This window comes from Acanthaster planci, linkage group LG11 (assembly GCF_054643075.1).
Source record: "Acanthaster planci isolate LZ-2023a linkage group LG11, COTS_SCS, whole genome shotgun sequence".
NCBI lineage: Eukaryota > Metazoa > Echinodermata > Asteroidea > Valvatida > Acanthasteridae > Acanthaster > Acanthaster planci.
Genome location: NC_141787.1, coordinates 2,878,016 through 2,896,614, shown reverse-complemented (window position 1 = coordinate 2,896,614; position 18,599 = coordinate 2,878,016). Strand labels below are relative to the sequence as shown.

Here is an 18,599-nt window from a genome sequence, read left to right as displayed (position 1 = left end):
ACAACTTTAGTGAAGTATAGATGCAGGATTGCAGCTTCATTACTTAAGAATTTCAAGGCAGTCCAATCAAGATGGGTATTAGTCATTCAACTGAAGTGGTCTACAGTTAGACACTACTGTTAAATTTCAAATTACATTATGCAATGTCAGGAAGCTGATGCAAAATTAATTCTTGGGGAACATCTTTGCATGCCAAGAAATAAATATCTAAGACCAAAGCAACAAAAAAGTGCTTCAACTTCATGCATTAAAACATGTTGCCTCTTACTTTTTTAATCTGGTAATAAGACAGAATGAATGAGAAGGTACATTAAAATTTGTATATTTCGACAAAATAGTTGCATGTGCAAATATATTTTAACCTTTGTAGTGTTCCTGGGAACAACTTACTAGGGTGGAATGGTTAAGCAGTAAATAAATGGTTAAAGGAGTTCATTATGAAAGCACGTAGTGAATTTCCCTTTCACCAAATAATTTTTAAGGAAAACGAGAACAGTATGTTTGTTGACTCATTGTAGTCTAAACATACTCAAATAAACCACATACATTTGTTATTTTCATGGTTTAAAACCAATGCCAATTTTGATGTCATACCTGCCGAGAGACAGGTAACCAGACACTCCCCCTGTACTTTTCTATTTTTTTTCTCGATTTTACAAGATATTACAATTTTATTGAAATTACTGAGCTTAAATGTAAAATGTCCCTAAAATGGAAAGGGGATTAGTTAAAACAAAGTGAACAGTTCAGATTTCTTATATCAATGTCACAATTTGATTGTGCTCTATGCATGTCTTTTAAGGAAATATGGAAGTGATTTTGGTAGCTTAGGCTGCGTCCAAATCTATTGCCTAGAGCTAGGTCTAGGTCTTCACTCCACTGGAAATGCATGGAGATACGCAGACATTAGACCTAGCCGTAGCTCTGGAAGCCTGTTTCGGACACGGCCTTACTGATAAAACTTACATGTACACCATGTTTGTCCCCAGTCTGTACTTAGAGTACAACAACACAACCTCAGAAGGTGGGGTTGGGTGTGTGCTAGCTTAAATAACACATGCACTGCGGAAATATTTTGCTACGTACATCATCTCCTTGTTGATCAGGATAGATACAGGTCTCTCCTTCAGCAGTCATGTTGCAAAAGACCTCCAAGGCATCTTTGGTACATCCCTGGTTGGGATCCACCCAATAATGACCTGCAGGATGACCAATTAATCCAAAAGAGACAAGATGATCAAAGATGCAGAAACCAAGTTGGAAGGGAAATAGAAAGATGTACCTTTTGTTTCTTTTCCTTTTAAAAAGCTCAACAAGATCAAAAATCGAAATGGGCAACTTAAGACGAACATAAATTTTTTTATGGATAATGACAATTTAACACGAAGTTTGGCCCTTCACTAATAAAACACTAAAAGAACAATATACTCTGCAAGCTTGTTGCAAAAACATACTGAGCTGACTTAGATTAAAACCTACAATATCTTGTTTACTTGAGCAGAAGTCTTCAAACTGTCCACCAAGATTACCAGAATCAGTTGGCCAATGGCATTACAAACTTCTGGTGAAGCATATATAAGAATGTGAAATCTCCAACGCAGGAGGCCTACCGTCTGGGAAATCCTTGTGGCTAAGATACAGGTCCTTGCAGGTTCGAGCAGGGTTCTTGATGGAACCAATGGGGTTTTTCATCTGTTCCATCTCCTCTTTCAGTGCACGAAGAGATGTGAAGAGCTGCACCAAGGCTTCCATGTAGGCCTGTGAAAAAAAACAAAAAACAAAAGCATCAATACAATAGTGTTGCAACAGGAGGCCCCTCCTTCAAGAAAAAGGACTTTCTGTAGCACCGTCAGTTCTTCATGGCCAGCAGCAGAGCATTGTGTTAAAACAAACTTGTGTTAAAAAGAAAAGATTCCTGTTAAATTATTCCCTGAAACAGAAAACTTACTTCTGGTAATTCTCCGTAATCAGAATAGAAGTAGTCCTCTGCACTCTCAGGTATCTGATTGTCTTCAAACTCTTTGTAAGGACCAGTGTCTGGATCCATGCCAGCAAACGGGTCATCACCAGCTGCTCTCCTACGTCTCTTGACTGATCCTTCATAGCTACTGCCACTACTACTGGCTTCCCCTGGTCCACCACCACCACCTCCAGGGGCAGCAGTGAATGGGGCATAAGTCCCTCCTGGGAAGTCTGGAGAGAAATTGGGGTAGAGGTCTGGACGGATGTTCAGGATGCCTTGATCCAACAAAGCTTGCAGGTACTACAGAGAATAGAGGAAATTTGTTTCCAAAATGTCACAAGATTCAAAGAATCTAAGAAAATAATTTCAAAGATACAACAACCCTAACACTCTGGGTTGTGTGTAAAATCATATTGAAATCAGGGGATATCGCATTGTTAGGGGGCTGACAAGTTATTTACTTTATTTGGAAACTGAAATTATGTTAAATACTTACTGCTGCACTTGCTTCTGGTCCCTAAATTGGCAACAGAAAGAGATAATAAAGTAGAAATTCATAAATTTATCCCAAAGAAAACGTTGTGATTTCCCACTTTAATTATTTCATTTACTTCACTTAATCTGATTTATGGAATACACTTAACTTTATAAATTATATACAATTGTTTTGTAATTAATACTTACTGGAGGTCCAGGTGGTCCCTGATAATAAAACAGAAAAGACAAAAGAGAATGTGAATACAGATGATGCCACAATTGTACATCTTACAGGCCACAGAATGAAGAGTCCAGAGAATTGAAAAAAACAGTGATTTCTGTGGAAAAGTAGGCAGATGTAAATAAAGGCCATCTCGATTAAATGCAACATGCTGAAAACCTTAAAGAATCCTTACTGCAGAAGACAGGAAACTGTAATTAAAGCTTCACAAGAGTTCAAAAAATATGTACACAGCAATGCAAACAAGAAAAAGAAGATAAAGAGGCTAATGGGCACTGTGAGTCACTCTAGCGGTAACAAGAGTAGACAGGCTCGTGGAAAGGGACAGATAGTTGACTTACTGCAGGTCCTATATCTCCCTTGATGCCAGTGTCTCCACGTGGACCTTGTGGTCCAGGTGGTCCTGGGACTCCCTGTGGTAAACCAAGAAATGAAAGTATTATCCTAAAATACATGCATACATTTACCTCTTTAATATCAATCACTGGTTCTAATAAATATCCAAGTTCTTGTTTGTTTAATTGTTGACTAATGCAACTTTTCTCGTTTTGTTACTTGGTTAGTCTGTTACTTTTACAATGTGTTGTTAACATTTTTATTGGAAATGGAGTTACAAACAGAGATTAGTTACCCACAGAGACGGAAATCAGTGAAAACAATTATTTTCAACAGTTTTTTTAAATAACAGAAACAGACATGCTTTTCCAGTTCTGGGAAAGTCAGTATCGAGAATGAACCTTAACAAATTCAAAACATTTAATCTAACATCTGTTTTGACAGTGTTAGATCTGTTTATTGAATAAGAGATCTGCATTCTCAAGATAAAATCAGTCAATACAATTATATTTTAATGACAGAGCTTCATATACATCTCAAAGAACATCTTGAAAATGGCAAGTTTTCATCATGAATACCAGCTGTTCTAGATAGAAAAATAGTGAGATGGCAGTCCACTGCTGGTATCTCTGGTTTTAACTGTTTAGACATTTAAAGACATTTTGAAAAAAAATTAGTCATTACCGGTCAAGATGTTACGTGTTATGCATTGCTTAGGACTAGTTCAAAGCTGGTTTTTGCTTGGCATTGAAACTGAGCACTTATTTGAAGCTTGATAAAACTCATACTATTAGGTCCTGATGTCCATTCCAATGTCCCAACAGATGGTGCCTTGAAATCAGCTTGTTTCAGAAACAACATCAGGACACTGCTCTTGTCCACAAGAAATGCTTCATATTCCCAAATGGGAATCCCAAGTTTTGAGATGCCATTGACCAATGCCTGTGTTTCTTGAACCCAAACGGTCAGTTGATGAACTGTGTACTTATCCCTTGGCTACATGGGTCAACTTCTCACTTACCCGTGGACCCGGGGGACCTTCTGGTCCCATTGGTCCCTGAGGTCCTTCAACACCCTAAGAGAAACAAACACACAAAAGTGAAGATGACAAAAGCTTTTCCCTCAACTTCAAATGTGTAAAGCTACAGTTAAATCTGATTAAAAATGATCTGTTCATTACTGACCACTATGATGAACAGAGTGCCAGTAATTGACGGGTACATATAAAAGCATTTAGAATCACATTGTCACTTCGAACTCTCTCAAGGTGGTAGAGAACTGTTTGTCCACATAACAGATCAGAATCTGAGACATACTCACATTCAGTATTAAACGGAAATCTTACAAATGATTAAAGCTACGTCAGCAGAGACAAAACAACACAATGTCATTTCTTCCCAGATAAACTGACCAAGGACAATGTTCGTGATTTGAAAGTGAGGACAAGTTTCCTTTATTATGGGTGGAGTTTGGTAGGAAGTGGGAGTCATCTAACCTGTTCACCCTTTGGTCCTCGAGGACCTGGTTCACCCACGTCTCCTTTATCTCCTTTTTCACCAGGATCTCCAACCTCACCAGTCAGTCCCATTAAACCAAGGTCACCCTGCAAAGTGAAAGAGTTGAACAAAAATCCTCTGTGGAATGTGAGTAGACATATTGTTAATTGTCTCCTGTGCCAAGAGGATTTTCTCTAGGTTTTCTAGTTTCCTTATATCAACACCACCTCAAGCAGCTTCAGCACATTTAATGAGAATCCTCAGAATGGATTTTATGTGAATAGTAAAAACTTCAGTACATTAATAAGCTGCACAGTATCCAACATGATTTGTTTTATATAAAGACAATGATTTATTATCATTATTCCTGCTCAGCAGGCTCCCAACATCTGAACATTCAGAATATAAGCCACGGCTTATACCTTGATTCTCACACTGAAAAATGTCCCTGTGGCTTGTACTCTGGGCAGCTTTATATCCAGTCTGTTGAGCCAGCCTTTCGCCACCTGAACAAGAGCGCTGCAGACTACGCCCGCCTCCACATCAGCCAAGCCCTCAAGAACCACAAGCCCGTCAAGCCCAACATCTCCAAGACCAAACAGCAAGCCATCAACAACCTACGAAGAGATCACTCCATCCACTTCCTCACTGCAGACAAGGGGAACACAACCGTCGTCATGGACAAAGCTGACTATGACCGTAAGGTGCAGGATATTCTTGAGTTGGGTGCCTACTGGCCCCTTCACAAGAACCCCATACCTTCCATCCAAAAGAGATTCCAGGCTAAGCTCCTAGCCCTCCAACGGTCAGCATCTCCATGGCCCTATACCGACAGCTTCAACCCTCCAGTACAAGATGTCCAAGATTCTTTGGCCAGCCCAAGATACACAAGACCAGTATCCCACTACGACCCATTGTAGCTTCCCGAGGCGGCCCCACCTACAACACCGCCAGGCACCTCACCAAGATCCTTCACCCTCTGGTCGGCAACACCCCATATCATATCAAGAACTCGGACCAGTTCGCCCAGTTCATCAACGGGTTGTCTCTACACCCCACAGACATAATGGTCAGCTTCGAAGTGGTCTCTCTCTTCACTAATGTACCCACATCCGAAGCATGCACCATCGCCAAGGATAGGTTACTTCAAGATCCCTTACTCAGCGACCAGACCAACCTCACACCACATCAAATCCACGATCTCCTGATCAGCTGCATATCATCTTCCTGCTTCCAGTGGAGAGACAAATTCTTCGAGCAGTCTTCCGGAACCTCCATGGGATCGCCTCTATCCCCGGTTCTGGCAGACCTGTTCATGGAAGAATTTGCGCAGACAGCCCTCTTCTCCGCAGACCTCAAGCCCAGTGTATGGATCCGGTATGTGGATGACACTTTTGTCGTCTAGCCACACAGCCCACAAGACCTCCAGCTGTTCCTTCAACACCTCAACAGCCAACACAACGACATCCAATTCACCATGGAGAAGGAACAAGACGGACGCATTGCATTCTTGGATGTCGAGGTTTCAAGACTACAAGATGGCACCCTATCCCACACAGTATATAGGAAGCCCACACACACTGACCGCTACCTGAACAACCGGTCATTCCACCACCCCAGCATCAAGGCCTCCGTCAACAGAACACTCGTACGTCGAGCATACAACATCTGTGACCAAAATCACCTGCAACCGGAACTCCATCACATCTCCACAGCACTACAGCGGAACGGGTTCAAGTCAAGACAGATCAAGACCCAAGACCCTAGACTCCCCCCAGACCAGCGGGTCTCCTATACCCAAGGTCAACCCATTAGGCACATTAGTTCTGTCACCCTCCCCTACATAGGCAATACCTCCCACCGGATCCAGCACATCCTTCTACACCGTGGCATCAAAGTCTTCCATACCGCCCCAACAAGATCCAAGCAGCTCTCCAGTCTCACAAGGACAAGCAAGACCCCAAGACCAAGCCAGGCGTCTACAGGATCCCCTGCGAATACACCAAGGTGTATATCGGCGAAATTGGTAGAGATCTCACTACCAGACTCAATGAACACCGAGCCCATGGACGATGGGGGGATCTCGAGAAATCTGCCATCATCAAACACTCCAGCACTGAAGACCACCAAGTCCACTGGCAACAAGCCCATCTCATTGCCAACATAGAACAATGGCATCCACGCCATGTTCATGAGGCAATCGAGATTCACACGAACAGAACAGTTCTGCAAGACACATCATCAGTGACATCTGGTGCCCCATCCTCAACCCTTCTTAGTTCCCCTTATGGGTCATCTGTACCCTTGGCACCCTGCCCCAGTTCTTCCTTTAGTCTGCCTATGGGTCCTCTATACCCTTGGCACCCAAGTTTACCCATCCACACCCCCATCAGTACTGCCACACCTGAGTAAGTTTACCGCCACGCATCACTGAGCCAGCCTAATCCCTTCTCCAGAGTTCCCGCCTTCACGCATCATCGGACTAATCCTTATCTCCAGAATCCTCCACTAGACTACTTAAGCTCCACTCCCAGTCAGTATCTGGCATTCTCCTGATGACGAGCAGAGCATACTGCTCGAAACGTCGAGTACCTCTGGTTCTTTTCAGAACCGCAAATACTCACGAAAGAGATACATGGTGCTACTGCAAACCTACTTTCTATTATACCTCTTCACCATGCAAACCTTCAAGACTTCATCTAGAGTGAAATACTAATAATACTAAAACTTCCCCAAAATGGGAAGTTTTGAGGTCTTGGGAAAGTTTAGGTTTAACAGCAACATTTGCTCACAAGCTGCTTACACTTGAAGACTGCATACTTGAAAGTGGACTCTATCGTTGGGCACTTTGAGTTGTTGCCTCTAACATTTGTGTATTATTGGAGCAATATTTTACCTCCAATTTCACCAAAGGTGAAATTTAATCAAACTTCAAATATTCCGATTCATAAATGTCGAATTCTGATACCTGCTACAAAGTTCAAATGAAATTTAATTTTGGCCTGATTGTCCAATTTTTTCCAAAGTGCACAATGAACTCTTTTGATATGCGCCCCCAAACCAAATAATTTGTTAACAAGTTTTTTAGTTGGGCATGTGAGTGAAGGTAATAATAATTTACTAGAATTTATCAATTTTTAAAACCTTCTGAAATATTTTGTGAGATTTTTCTGAGATTCTTTCAAGGGAGACAGGTCAGGGATCACTAAGCTGAATTCATGAATTCAATTTCTGAATGCTGATGTGTTAGAATTTCAGACAAAATTCTGTAACACTGAAATTGCTCACAAAGGTTCAGAGGCCTGTATCATGAAAGAAATAGTTTGAACCTTAAAAAAATGGATTTGCAGTTTTTCAACACAGAGGTTTGGCAGCATTTTATGAAGTAAGTCAAGTGAATGTTAAGTGCGCCACGTAGATGTAATGCTTCAGCATGCAACATGTGTGATGACTTAGATGTATATAGTTGGACACTGTCAGCATTGTGGTGTGGCTTATACACTGGTACAGCTTAAACGCCACTTAAAATTTCAATTTGCAGATTTTTGCTTGGTGTGGCTTATACTTCGAGTGGCCTATATTCCAAAACTTACAGTAAGCCTCTTTGCAGTATTAAGGGAACAAATATAACTTATGAAAAAGCATACACTCTTTGCATGTAAATTTTTAATTCTATAACTTCACCCATTAACTCTCAAATAAGTCAGTGTAGAGTATTTTTTTTTAGAATTTGTGTTACATAAATTTATCAATCATAATTATGATCTATTATGAAAGGAAATCCTGACTACAAACAACTGGACTTACCTTTGGTCCAACTGGACCAGGATCACCTGCAAATCCCCTTGGACCCTCAGGACCCTGGAAATGAAAGCAGGGTCATTGAAGGATTCAGCTTTTAATTATTTTGCTTGGAACAGGACCAAGACATTTCCATGTGGACTGGGGACCTCGGTACATGTATGTACAGTGAATGACACTATATGACCAATCTGGACAGCTTTACCCTGGGGCTCACCCCCGTGTGTGTGTGTAACATTTCATGAGAGTATGGCATCAGGTATATTCCACTCATTTGTTGTCTATATGCAAAGAAAAAACACCGGGCTGTTACAGTGTCTGTCACACGTTTTTTAACTCTCCAAGAACACCAGTGACTTTCCTGTAAGCTGCATTCAAGACCAGCCCAAAAAATTCATATATTCCAAATGATTGTGTTCCCTTAAGTTCATTAATGTGTATCTGCACCATTGTGACTTAAATGTGCAGGACATCTAAGAGGACAAAGTGGAAACAGCATTGAGATTACCTGGTTGAAGTACATGCATGTACACTGCTTGTAAATTGGTCACCAGAGATATTTCTTGAAAAGAATTTCTTTTCCAACAGCTCAGTGAAACATAACATCATTCCACATTAAGCAGCACTTCTTATTAAAGGGTAACAGAAACAGAAAACATTTAGTTCATGTGAAGTATTTTAAAATAACAATAAATATGTAACTATTTGAAAAACATCATAAATTTAATGTATTCTCCATTAATAGTGACCTCAGTTCAAGGTAGAAATTAAAAGACACAGTCCTACTGTGTGTTTTTTGAACTGAGACAGTGTTTGCCCTGTTGGCCAAGCAACATCAAACACAACGTGGTCTGTTGAAGCGTGTAATACTGCATGTACTGTGCACAATGTACACTGTCCATGTCAGCGTTCTGGTGATGACTTCATCCAATCAGCCTTGGAATGTCAACAGCCGAAAGAGGATTTCTTTGTGGGCGGGGAAATGCAGGATCATTTACTTCCTATTGGGGTCACAATTAATGGGGTAAACATTAAATTTACCATGTTTTTGAAATGGTTAGGTATTTATTTTTATTGTAAAATACTTCACATGAACTAAATGTTTTCTTTTTCTGTTACCCTTTAGCAGAAAAGAACCATCTCCTATCCACCCCAAAATTAAACTGCACACTCACTAACAGAGATGAGTCTGGTGAGAAGTTTTTCAAACTTGGTTGTGCATGTGCACAGTGCTGTGTATTCACTGTAGATTCAAATGGAACTGGTGGTGCATGTTCAGCACATCCTGCACTAAATGTGTATAAAGATGTGTGCACAAACTTTGAGTTCCCATCAAGCAACTGTCATTGCTATGTAAAAACATACCTCTCTTGTTCCAACTTGAAGGGAATAGCGAACAACTTATGTCTCTAGCCAGTGAATTTCACTGCCCAGATGGGCTAATACATTGTCTCGATTTCTAATGCAGCCTCAATGTATTGAGAAAATTTTGTGCCTTTGGGAGCTTTCTGCTCACAATTTGTATGAAGCAGGCAGAAATTCACATTCTCAGCAGTCAGACAAGGGTGGATTGGATGGAGGCAACGAGACCATGCCTTCCCAAAAAGAAGCCAAATTAAAATTACTTCAAAAAGCATGTAAAAACTCCCTAATGAGGCATCTCCAGTCTGAGGCCCAAAAAAGTTACATGATTAAAATTCCATATTTTTGGTCACTCCCCCCAAAAAAACATTTGGTTCTTGATCTGTCCCTGTAGTTTGAGTTCTCAAGCCCATAGAAGAAACCTAGCAAAGTTTTGCTTGTTTTCCACCATGTTTCAATGAATAGCTGCAAAACTTTAAAATTTGGTTGCCAGGTAAAAAATTTTGAGAGCTACATCTACATTAACCACTTTGTGGCGGGCCGAGCTATTGACATTCCTATTGATATTCATGCTGCTGGGCCGGGTGCTTTGTCATTTTTCCCCCCATTTTTCAAAATTCTTCAAAAATTCTGTCTTCATTTATTGAACGCGTACACCCAAAAGAATTGCAGTCCTGTGACAACTCTAATCTGACAGGCAACCTCCATTGATGAGTGAATATTGCACCCACGCATGCTGCCCAGTAAAGAGTCATGGTTAACATGAAATTTCACCTCATACAATATTTTCTCAACATGGAAGAAGCTGTCTATGAACGTCTAAAATTGTTCCAATCAACAGTGGAAAAACAAGCCTATAAATGCCTGAGGGCTGAAAAGGACCTGAATCCATGCTTTCCCCCTCCCCTAAATATTTGTAAAATGTCACCAGGTTTAAACTTTAGAACTTGGCCAATGCTAGAGAGTATAGTGAGATTGAGTCCAGGTTTGCAGGGATGTAGTAGTTTTCCTGAGTGGAAGAGCAGAGGTTGTAGTCTTACCATTGGGCCCATGGGTCCACCTTGGCCTTGTGGGCCTTGTTCTCCTGGATCACCCTTAGATGAAGACAGAACATTATTACAAGTGTTATTATGAATTCTGTTACAGAGCGACAGTGAAAAAACCCAGATAAGGGCAACAGCAGCATCAACTTCACTAAAAATCAAATCCATTAAGAACACTGAAGCCCATCTCACGCCTTTCTGATTTTACTTTACTAGGTCATTGGACCATTGGATGTACCTATGGAACTGGTGTAAACTGCAAAATCAAATGGAGTTAACAGTACATTGAGTGACCAGATGAAATCAAATTTTTTTCAACTGACTGCAAGGGGTTGGACATTACAAGAACGGTGCGCTGGTAGCCGGCACTCTAATTTCACCAGACACAATATTAATGTAAACAAATCAAATTGAAGTAAGAGGTCACATGGCAGTGCCCACAGAAACAGACACTAAATAGACAAATTCTCTTGAAGAAAATTTATTTAATCTGCAATAATATATGCGTGACTGCATGACAGCCCAAGAACTATGCAACAGAAAGAAACTTTAACATTTGATATTTGCATATTTAATACTACTGTTGATGGGAAGCTACAAGACTAGTAAGTGAAACAAATCAACACAATCATGAAAGTCACCCAAGAATGCAGGCAAAACTTAAAATCCATTTTTTAAAAAAAGTGTTTCAGCAAAGAAGAATACTTCTACTTCAAAAGTATTTTCCTTGTAATTTTTCATGTTCACCTAAAGCCAAAATGATGAGACAAGCCACTTACTTCAGGCCCTGGTAGGCCTCTGAGACCCTGTGGACCTTGTGGTCCAGGAGCACCCTGTGGAAAAAGACACAAACACGCATTATGCAGAGATAATAAGGGGGAGCACAATGCATTACAAATCCACTGACAAATATTGTTCTTAGAGAATAATATGTAAAATCAAAGACAAATGTGCACAATAAGTGATCAATTTGATTCCATGAAAGGCTGTTTACAAATGGACAGAGTCAGGAATGACTAACACCTCATAATTGTGTGATGTCGAAGGATTTTATGTCAAGAAAGATTATACCAAGAGATGGGTGAAGGGGCAGAAGGGATTGACAAATAAAAACTATAATCCCTATAAGGGTGTTTAAAAAATATGAGCTTATAGTTTTGATTTCTGTACCTTCTGAAAGTTACTTTTCTGTGACACTAGCTGCTCCAACCTATTATTGCAGACTACTTACCGGAGCACCAGGGGGTCCAATATCACCTCGGACACCGGGTGGTCCAATGTCTCCTGGATCGCCTTTGGGTCCTGGCTCACCAGGAGCTCCATTCAAACCTGGTTTACCCTAGCTCACAGATAAAGCAACACATATATCAATCTCCATGAATGTTAAAAAGGTTTGGATTCACAGATTTCAAAAGGACAGTTAGGTTATAAAATACAAGATGAATGTATTGCTAATCAGCAAGAAACCGTGAAAAGGTTCAAGTGACTGTGATTTAGAGACCAATATAAATACAACGTGAATTCCCTTGTGTAAACTTCCACTGGCTAAAAATGAGCATAAAATGTTCCCTGTGACGTAGATTTCAAGTTATAAATTAACATTATCACACTTGTCAAGAATAAAGTGGTTGATTAATTAACGGTGTAAGACCTTCTCACCTCGAACAGCAATGTGGTACCCGGGACATGCTTTGGTCACACATATTTTGCTGTAAAATGGGACTCATAAATTACATATTCCCAGTTCTTTCTGAATGAATTCGATGGAAACTCTCTAAGGCAGGGCTGTAAATACATTTGGGTGGGGGGCACTTTGCACCCATAAATGACATTTTCACGCCTCTTTCTGAAGACAACACAAGCCAACGGATGGCAGAAGGCACCACAGGCTGCCTGTTTGGGCATTCTGGGTTTTTCCCCACTCTGCTTGCGCCAGACACCGCTCTCAGCTCAGCGCTGCCAGGCCGGGCTGGCCCAATAACAACAAGGTCAGACAGAGGGCAATAAACTGTCTGTTGTGGCATCAGAAATACAGCTCCAGACACACTGATGATCCCAAACAGTGTCTCATTGGTCTAAATTCACTGGCCTGATTCACTAGTACAATAGGGGAGAGGGTATTTTCTTCACAACTATGTGCAGTGGGGATTGTGTATGCGAACACATGCTGAGAGATTGGACATGGGATGTTTCAGGCTGGCTTCAGTGACTGCCTGGGGTGATCCCAAGATTGAACCCCCCTACAAAAGTAGCAACACAAAGATTTAGGAGAAGTCCTGGGGGGGGCTTCGTTAGGACATGTGCAGCATTTGGAAAAACAATCAGATCAAGTGATTTGTGACCAAAAGCAGTCCCGCCTCTCACACTTAAGAGTTGATTAAGGATAATGAATGAAACTGATGTATCTCTTAGACAAAAAACATGAAATTGTTTACAAGTTGCCAAACTCTGCTAGTTTTGTACTATTTTGTAATATTAATCAAAGGCTGTAAATACTAAGAGAGATAATGTGCCAATGCTTACCGGTTTCCCTCGTGGACCAGGGCGTCCGATGTCACCAGGTGGTCCTTGTGGCCCCTAGAAAGATGACAATAATCATAGTGATGATTACACATAGGTCAAGCCATACAGAACACTGTAAAAAATGTGACCATGTCATACAAGTATTCAGTACCAAACTTAAACATCATATTCACAATATTTAGATATCCTTGTATGAAAAACTAAACATGCAACATATTGTTCACAGTCCACCCAGATGAACAGTCAATGCAGCCAACAGCCCGCCTCCAAGAGTTTGCAATGCATTGGCCAATCACAATGCACAAAATCTGTCAACCCTTTCCAAACGTGCATTGGAATGACAGATTTTGTGCATTGTGATTGGTTAACATGTTGCAAAATCTTAGAGGCATGGTATTGTGAAATGCCGGTATTCCGATTAAGGAACAGTTATATATTGTAAGAAGTTCCCAAACATGAATATCTTCGTTTTATTTATTTTTTGAATGCTAGGAGCACTTCCAGAGAGCACTGCTCTACTTCAAGAACACTTTCATGAAACGGATGAACAAAGTTTCAAATTAATATTATTTCACTAAAGTTGATTTTCTGTCAGCAGGAATTCTGATCATGGATTTCCTATTTTAAACAGTGGCATATTCCAATTCCACTAGCTGAGTCAGTTGTCAATGATGTTCCTGTTAGGCTTAACATTAAATTGGTTAGGTTGAATATCCACAGCTGTGATGCCCTATTCAATGCCAAAGTGGCCTTGCACTAAAAATTACCAAATTCAAGGCCAGGACTCATTTATTTTGATATTCATGAGCAAACTCTGATGTCATCTAAAGAAGAAGCCTCAATGCTACATTTCATTTTTGTAGATTTTGCTGGACTCAGTGTTTTCTTTTTTGCTGATTCATTACTGTTTACATGCAAAGAAATAAGCGAGAATCAATCCCTTTTTTAGAAATGGTTTCAGTAAGTAAATTCTGGGTTCACCATTTGAACTGAAAAGCTTATGCACTGAATTCTGTGCTCCCCAGATGACTTCACAGCAATAGCGCCCTCAGTTGTTCAGGAAAGCATGGATAATTCTAATTGTTTAAAAAGTGCACTTCCAATGCATTTAACCTAATAGGTGAAAGACTTTTCACACACTGAAAAAGAATATACAGTTGAAGAAAAATTATTTCTAAGAAACATTAATTGCAGCTACAATAATGTAATTGATTGAAATGTACATTTCTGACATGAAAGGAAATTACTACCGGTTACATCCAGCAATCACTTATGCTATAAGCTCATGTCCATATATACTTTCTGATGACAGTAATCACACACAACCACAAGTAACTTATCACCTAGCAGTTGACATGTTAGTGGATGCCCAACAATCAACCACTTCTTATATCATAAGTGGATCCTAAATCAGTGAATCATCCAACACTACTCACAGGTCGTCCTGGGTCACCATCCTCTCCATCTTCTCCTGGATCGCCCGGTCTGCCCTACAACAAAAACACAGGAAGAAAAGTATGCCAAGTTAATAAACATGCACATCTATGACAGTATGTACCGACGTGCACAAAAGCATCTAAGAAGCTGCAATATTTGCCATTGGCGCATACAGAATAAAAACAAAAATACCAACAAATCCAAACCACGTCTAAAAAATAATTGTTTCCATCCAGAGGGGTCACTCTCTCAGCTGATGTACTTCTTACTTATTTAAAAAAATCCAAATGCCAAATCATTAGAATGAAATAACTAAAATAATAAACACAGGACTTCTGAAAAGCAATAATATTAATGATAATAATACATTTTTATGGCACCTTATGTAAAATACCCCAAAGTGCCTCACAAGAACAATAAAACAAGGACGATAAATACATAAAATTAAACAAGAGAAACCAAAATTAAGGTGCAATTTAGAATACAAGATTAGAACAAAATTCAAAATTACTTACAACATTAAGAGAATTACAAGATTACTTAATTTTAAGTACAACATGAAATAAGTGGCATGTATTGCCAAGTAAAAAATTGGTTAAAACAACAGGCGTACATTTAAGTAAAACAAAGAGTGAAGGCTCTCAAAAGTACAAAGGTAACTCAAGTTGAAAATAAATGAATCTTAAAAGGAGACTTAAACTGTTCTGGGAGTCTGTTTGTTGGAGTTTGGTTTGCAAACTGTTCCATTGGTTGCAGATGGCATGAGAGAAGCATCGCTCACCACAGAACTCTGTGGGCATTTTACGGGTGGAGGATATAGGCAGACTTCATTACAGGAACACAAATTCCAGGGCAGTAAACCAAGTTAAGTCAGATATATTGAGGAGAGTGACCATGAATGGCCTTGTATGTGGTCAGAAGAATTTTGAATATGATCCTTTTTCTGACACGTAAGCGGAGAAGCTGACGTAAAAGCAGCGAGCTTTGCCCTCTGCAAGATGATTTAAAACCAGATGAGCTGCAGTATTCTGGACCTGCTGCAGTTTACCAACCTCATTTTCTGCAATAGAGCAGTGAATTGCGATGCTCTTGTTTAGGGGTGAGAAGCCAGCGGCTGTATAATGGCGCATGAGACTGGTGTATGATAGATTGATCCATCCAAGCAAATCTACGTTTTCCTTAAAATTTACTTCTTCCAGGTGAGAACTCAACTTCTCCATTCATTAAACAAATGAACTATGTTTACAAGGCCAAGAAAGCAACATTATTGGCAAAGCATATTTTCATTCCTGCATTGCGTGTTGGTGCATGATGCAGACAGTTGAGTGTGATTAGCCTCAGCTTCAACTATGCCTTACCCACAATATTTTGTATAAATCCCTACCTAATCCTGGGCCACTCTATTCAGTGTTGTGTTAGAAAGTTGACAAAAGACCTCAATTTTACAAACTTAGTTACTCAATTTGTTTAGATGGACACCCAAAAAGCAAGACATGTCAAACTTTATTTGCAGTACAGTATGTGTTTAGGGTTACTTACAGGTGTTCCAGCATCACCAGCTTCTCCAGGTTCACCTGGGAAACCAATGGGTCCCTGTAAAGAAGGAAAGGAACATTGAAAAGTCAGAATACAGGTGAAGTAAAAGAAGACTGATTTTCAGTATATAGTAAACAAGATATCGAATGCAAGAATTACATACATACATGAGTGAATTAATGTTTAAAGGGCCCATGAAAGGTGGTTTTTATTAGTTAAAATTGAAACTTGTGTGTTTTTAAAACAATATCCAGAATGTAAAAGTCGTTGTTTTTATTAACAAGTGGGAAAAAATTAAAACAAATATTTTGGGCGAAACTGCCCTGCCCCTGAAAGGTATCTCATTAACACAGAAAATTTGCATATTTGAGATGACATCGTTGTGTGCTGCTAGCACGTCAATGCTTGTCATGGGTTGTGTTTGGAAATAAGGTCCGATTTTTGGGCGAGTTTAGAGATCATGCTCGCCTGATTTGTTGCTGCGGCCTGCAGCAACACCTATAAAGATTGGACAAGCCTGCATAACTTTCCAATCGAAGCAAAATTTAGATGAATTTGGACATTGAATGTCAGCTGAGCAGAGCCAAATGGTCAGGACTGGCAGCTAGCTCCAAACTGTGCAGTGCGCATTAACGGCCACAGTGTTTTCTCCAAACTGTGCAGTGCTCATTAACGGCCACAGTGTTTTCTCCGAACTGTGCAGTGCTCATTAACGGCCACACTGTTTTCTCCAAACTTTGCAGTGCGCATTACCGGCCACAGTGTTTTCTCCAAACTGTGCAGTGCGCATTACCGGCCACAGTGTTTTCTCCAAACTGTGCAGTGTGCATGTCCAGCCACACTGTTTTCTCCAAACTGTGCAGTGCGCATTACCGGCCACACTGTCTTCTCTAAACTGTGCAGTGCGCATTACTGGCCACACTGTCTTCTCCAAACTGTGCAGTGTGCATGACCGGCCACACTGTCTTCTCCAAACTGTGCAGTGTGCATGTCCAGCCACACTGTTTTCTCCAAACTGTGCAGTGCGCATTACTGGCCACACTGTTTTCTCCAAACTGTGCAGTGCCCATTACTGGCCCCTGTGTTTTCTTCTGAACATGTACGACTTGTTTGGGATTAAATTTAAACAATTACTGATGAAGTCAGATACTGCGCCTAGAGTCTTTGGGAAATCAAAGAAAGCCTGTGAATAAAATTGAAGAGGAGCTTTCATGAAATGCCGATTACAAAGGGCAAGAAATGCTTCCAAATCAGCCCTGGCTTTCCACTCAATATATTCATGTGTGACTGCCCATATGGTGGTTGTACTGCATGGGCACATACTTTTACAGGGCGTGCGTGGGCATCATATATGTGGACATGTACATGGACGTGTACTTTATGCTCAAAACATTCCATGGGCACGTAACTCGTACATGTCCAATGTCCGTGTTCCTCTTCATTCCAGACATACCAAAAGGTTCCCTGACTATAATTGTGGGGTCTCAAATGTAAGTCACACAAAACACCATCATCTGTCAGGATTAAAACATTCATTTAAGCGGTCAGTAAAATTAACCACAACAAAAGGAATTGTATTCCATATTTACCTCCCCTATCATGTAACTGGCATACTCGTGAATATTTTAAACAAATAAGTAACATTTTGTCTACAGAGGTCTTCATAGACCCTTTAACAGTGAGGAGAAAATATGTGAAGAGATATGCATGTAACTTAGACAGCACTTATTTCTTTAACTTACTGGATTACCCTTAGGACCCTGTGGTCCTTCAGGCCCAGGGGGTCCAATGGGGCCAGGGAAACCGGGACTGCCTGGCTCCCCTTTGTTGCCAGCATCACCTTTGGAACCCTGACAAATGACAGAAAGAAAACTCATATACAAATCCATATTATGAAAACTAATAGCACTTGGGAAAATTTCCTTATGGCATGCAAAGCCTTCAACAACTTGAAGGAATGCTGCCAAACCTCATGTAAGGTGCACTCAACCACATATGATCAACGTGAAAAGGTGAGTTAGCCCAACTACATCATATCAACTCAACCTCATATCCATCAAGAGGCAAAAACATATGCATAGGGCCGAAGTCAACACACCAAGCCTCGTATGAACTACTTGCCTACTTCATTAACTCAAAATGATGTTTCTGAACATTGGGATTGACATCTAAGCTTTGGGATCTTTGAGAGGTCTGACAAAAGTCATGTGAGATATTTCAATCTTCGTCAGCATAAACCAACAGCACTCAGCTTCTCTAAGAGACAAACTTCATGAAGTATATATGACTTCAGCCACAATGCATTAGAATCATTGTTTCAAAGTTTGTGTTACCACACATTGTTTCTGCATCCACAAAATAAAATGAGTTCTAATTTATGGAAA

At 40.3% G+C, this 18,599-nt stretch overlaps 1 protein-coding gene across 3 annotated transcripts in view; it reads right to left on the bottom strand.

Annotated features, from left to right (window-relative positions):
* The window catches only part of LOC110990209 (uncharacterized), a 126,841-nt gene that overhangs the window by 7,546 nt on the left and 100,696 nt on the right, over positions 1-18,599 (bottom strand). For all 3 annotated transcript variants that reach the window (XM_087142940.1, XM_087142941.1, XM_087142942.1), the window contains 16 exons: positions 17,958-18,065; positions 16,219-16,272; positions 14,679-14,732; positions 13,243-13,296; positions 11,951-12,058; positions 11,499-11,552; positions 10,717-10,770; positions 8,321-8,374; positions 4,513-4,620; positions 4,039-4,092; positions 3,023-3,094; positions 2,648-2,665; positions 2,460-2,480; positions 1,949-2,263; positions 1,611-1,758; positions 1,087-1,199 (listed from right to left, as the gene is read on the bottom strand). In XM_087142940.1, the coding sequence (XP_086999066.1) occupies positions 1,087-1,199; positions 1,611-1,758; positions 1,949-2,263; positions 2,460-2,480; positions 2,648-2,665; positions 3,023-3,094; positions 4,039-4,092; positions 4,513-4,620; positions 8,321-8,374; positions 10,717-10,770; positions 11,499-11,552; positions 11,951-12,058; positions 13,243-13,296; positions 14,679-14,732; positions 16,219-16,272; positions 17,958-18,065 (1,389 nt within the window). The remainder of the gene's footprint in view (positions 1-1,086; positions 1,200-1,610; positions 1,759-1,948; positions 2,264-2,459; positions 2,481-2,647; positions 2,666-3,022; positions 3,095-4,038; positions 4,093-4,512; positions 4,621-8,320; positions 8,375-10,716; positions 10,771-11,498; positions 11,553-11,950; positions 12,059-13,242; positions 13,297-14,678; positions 14,733-16,218; positions 16,273-17,957; positions 18,066-18,599) is intronic.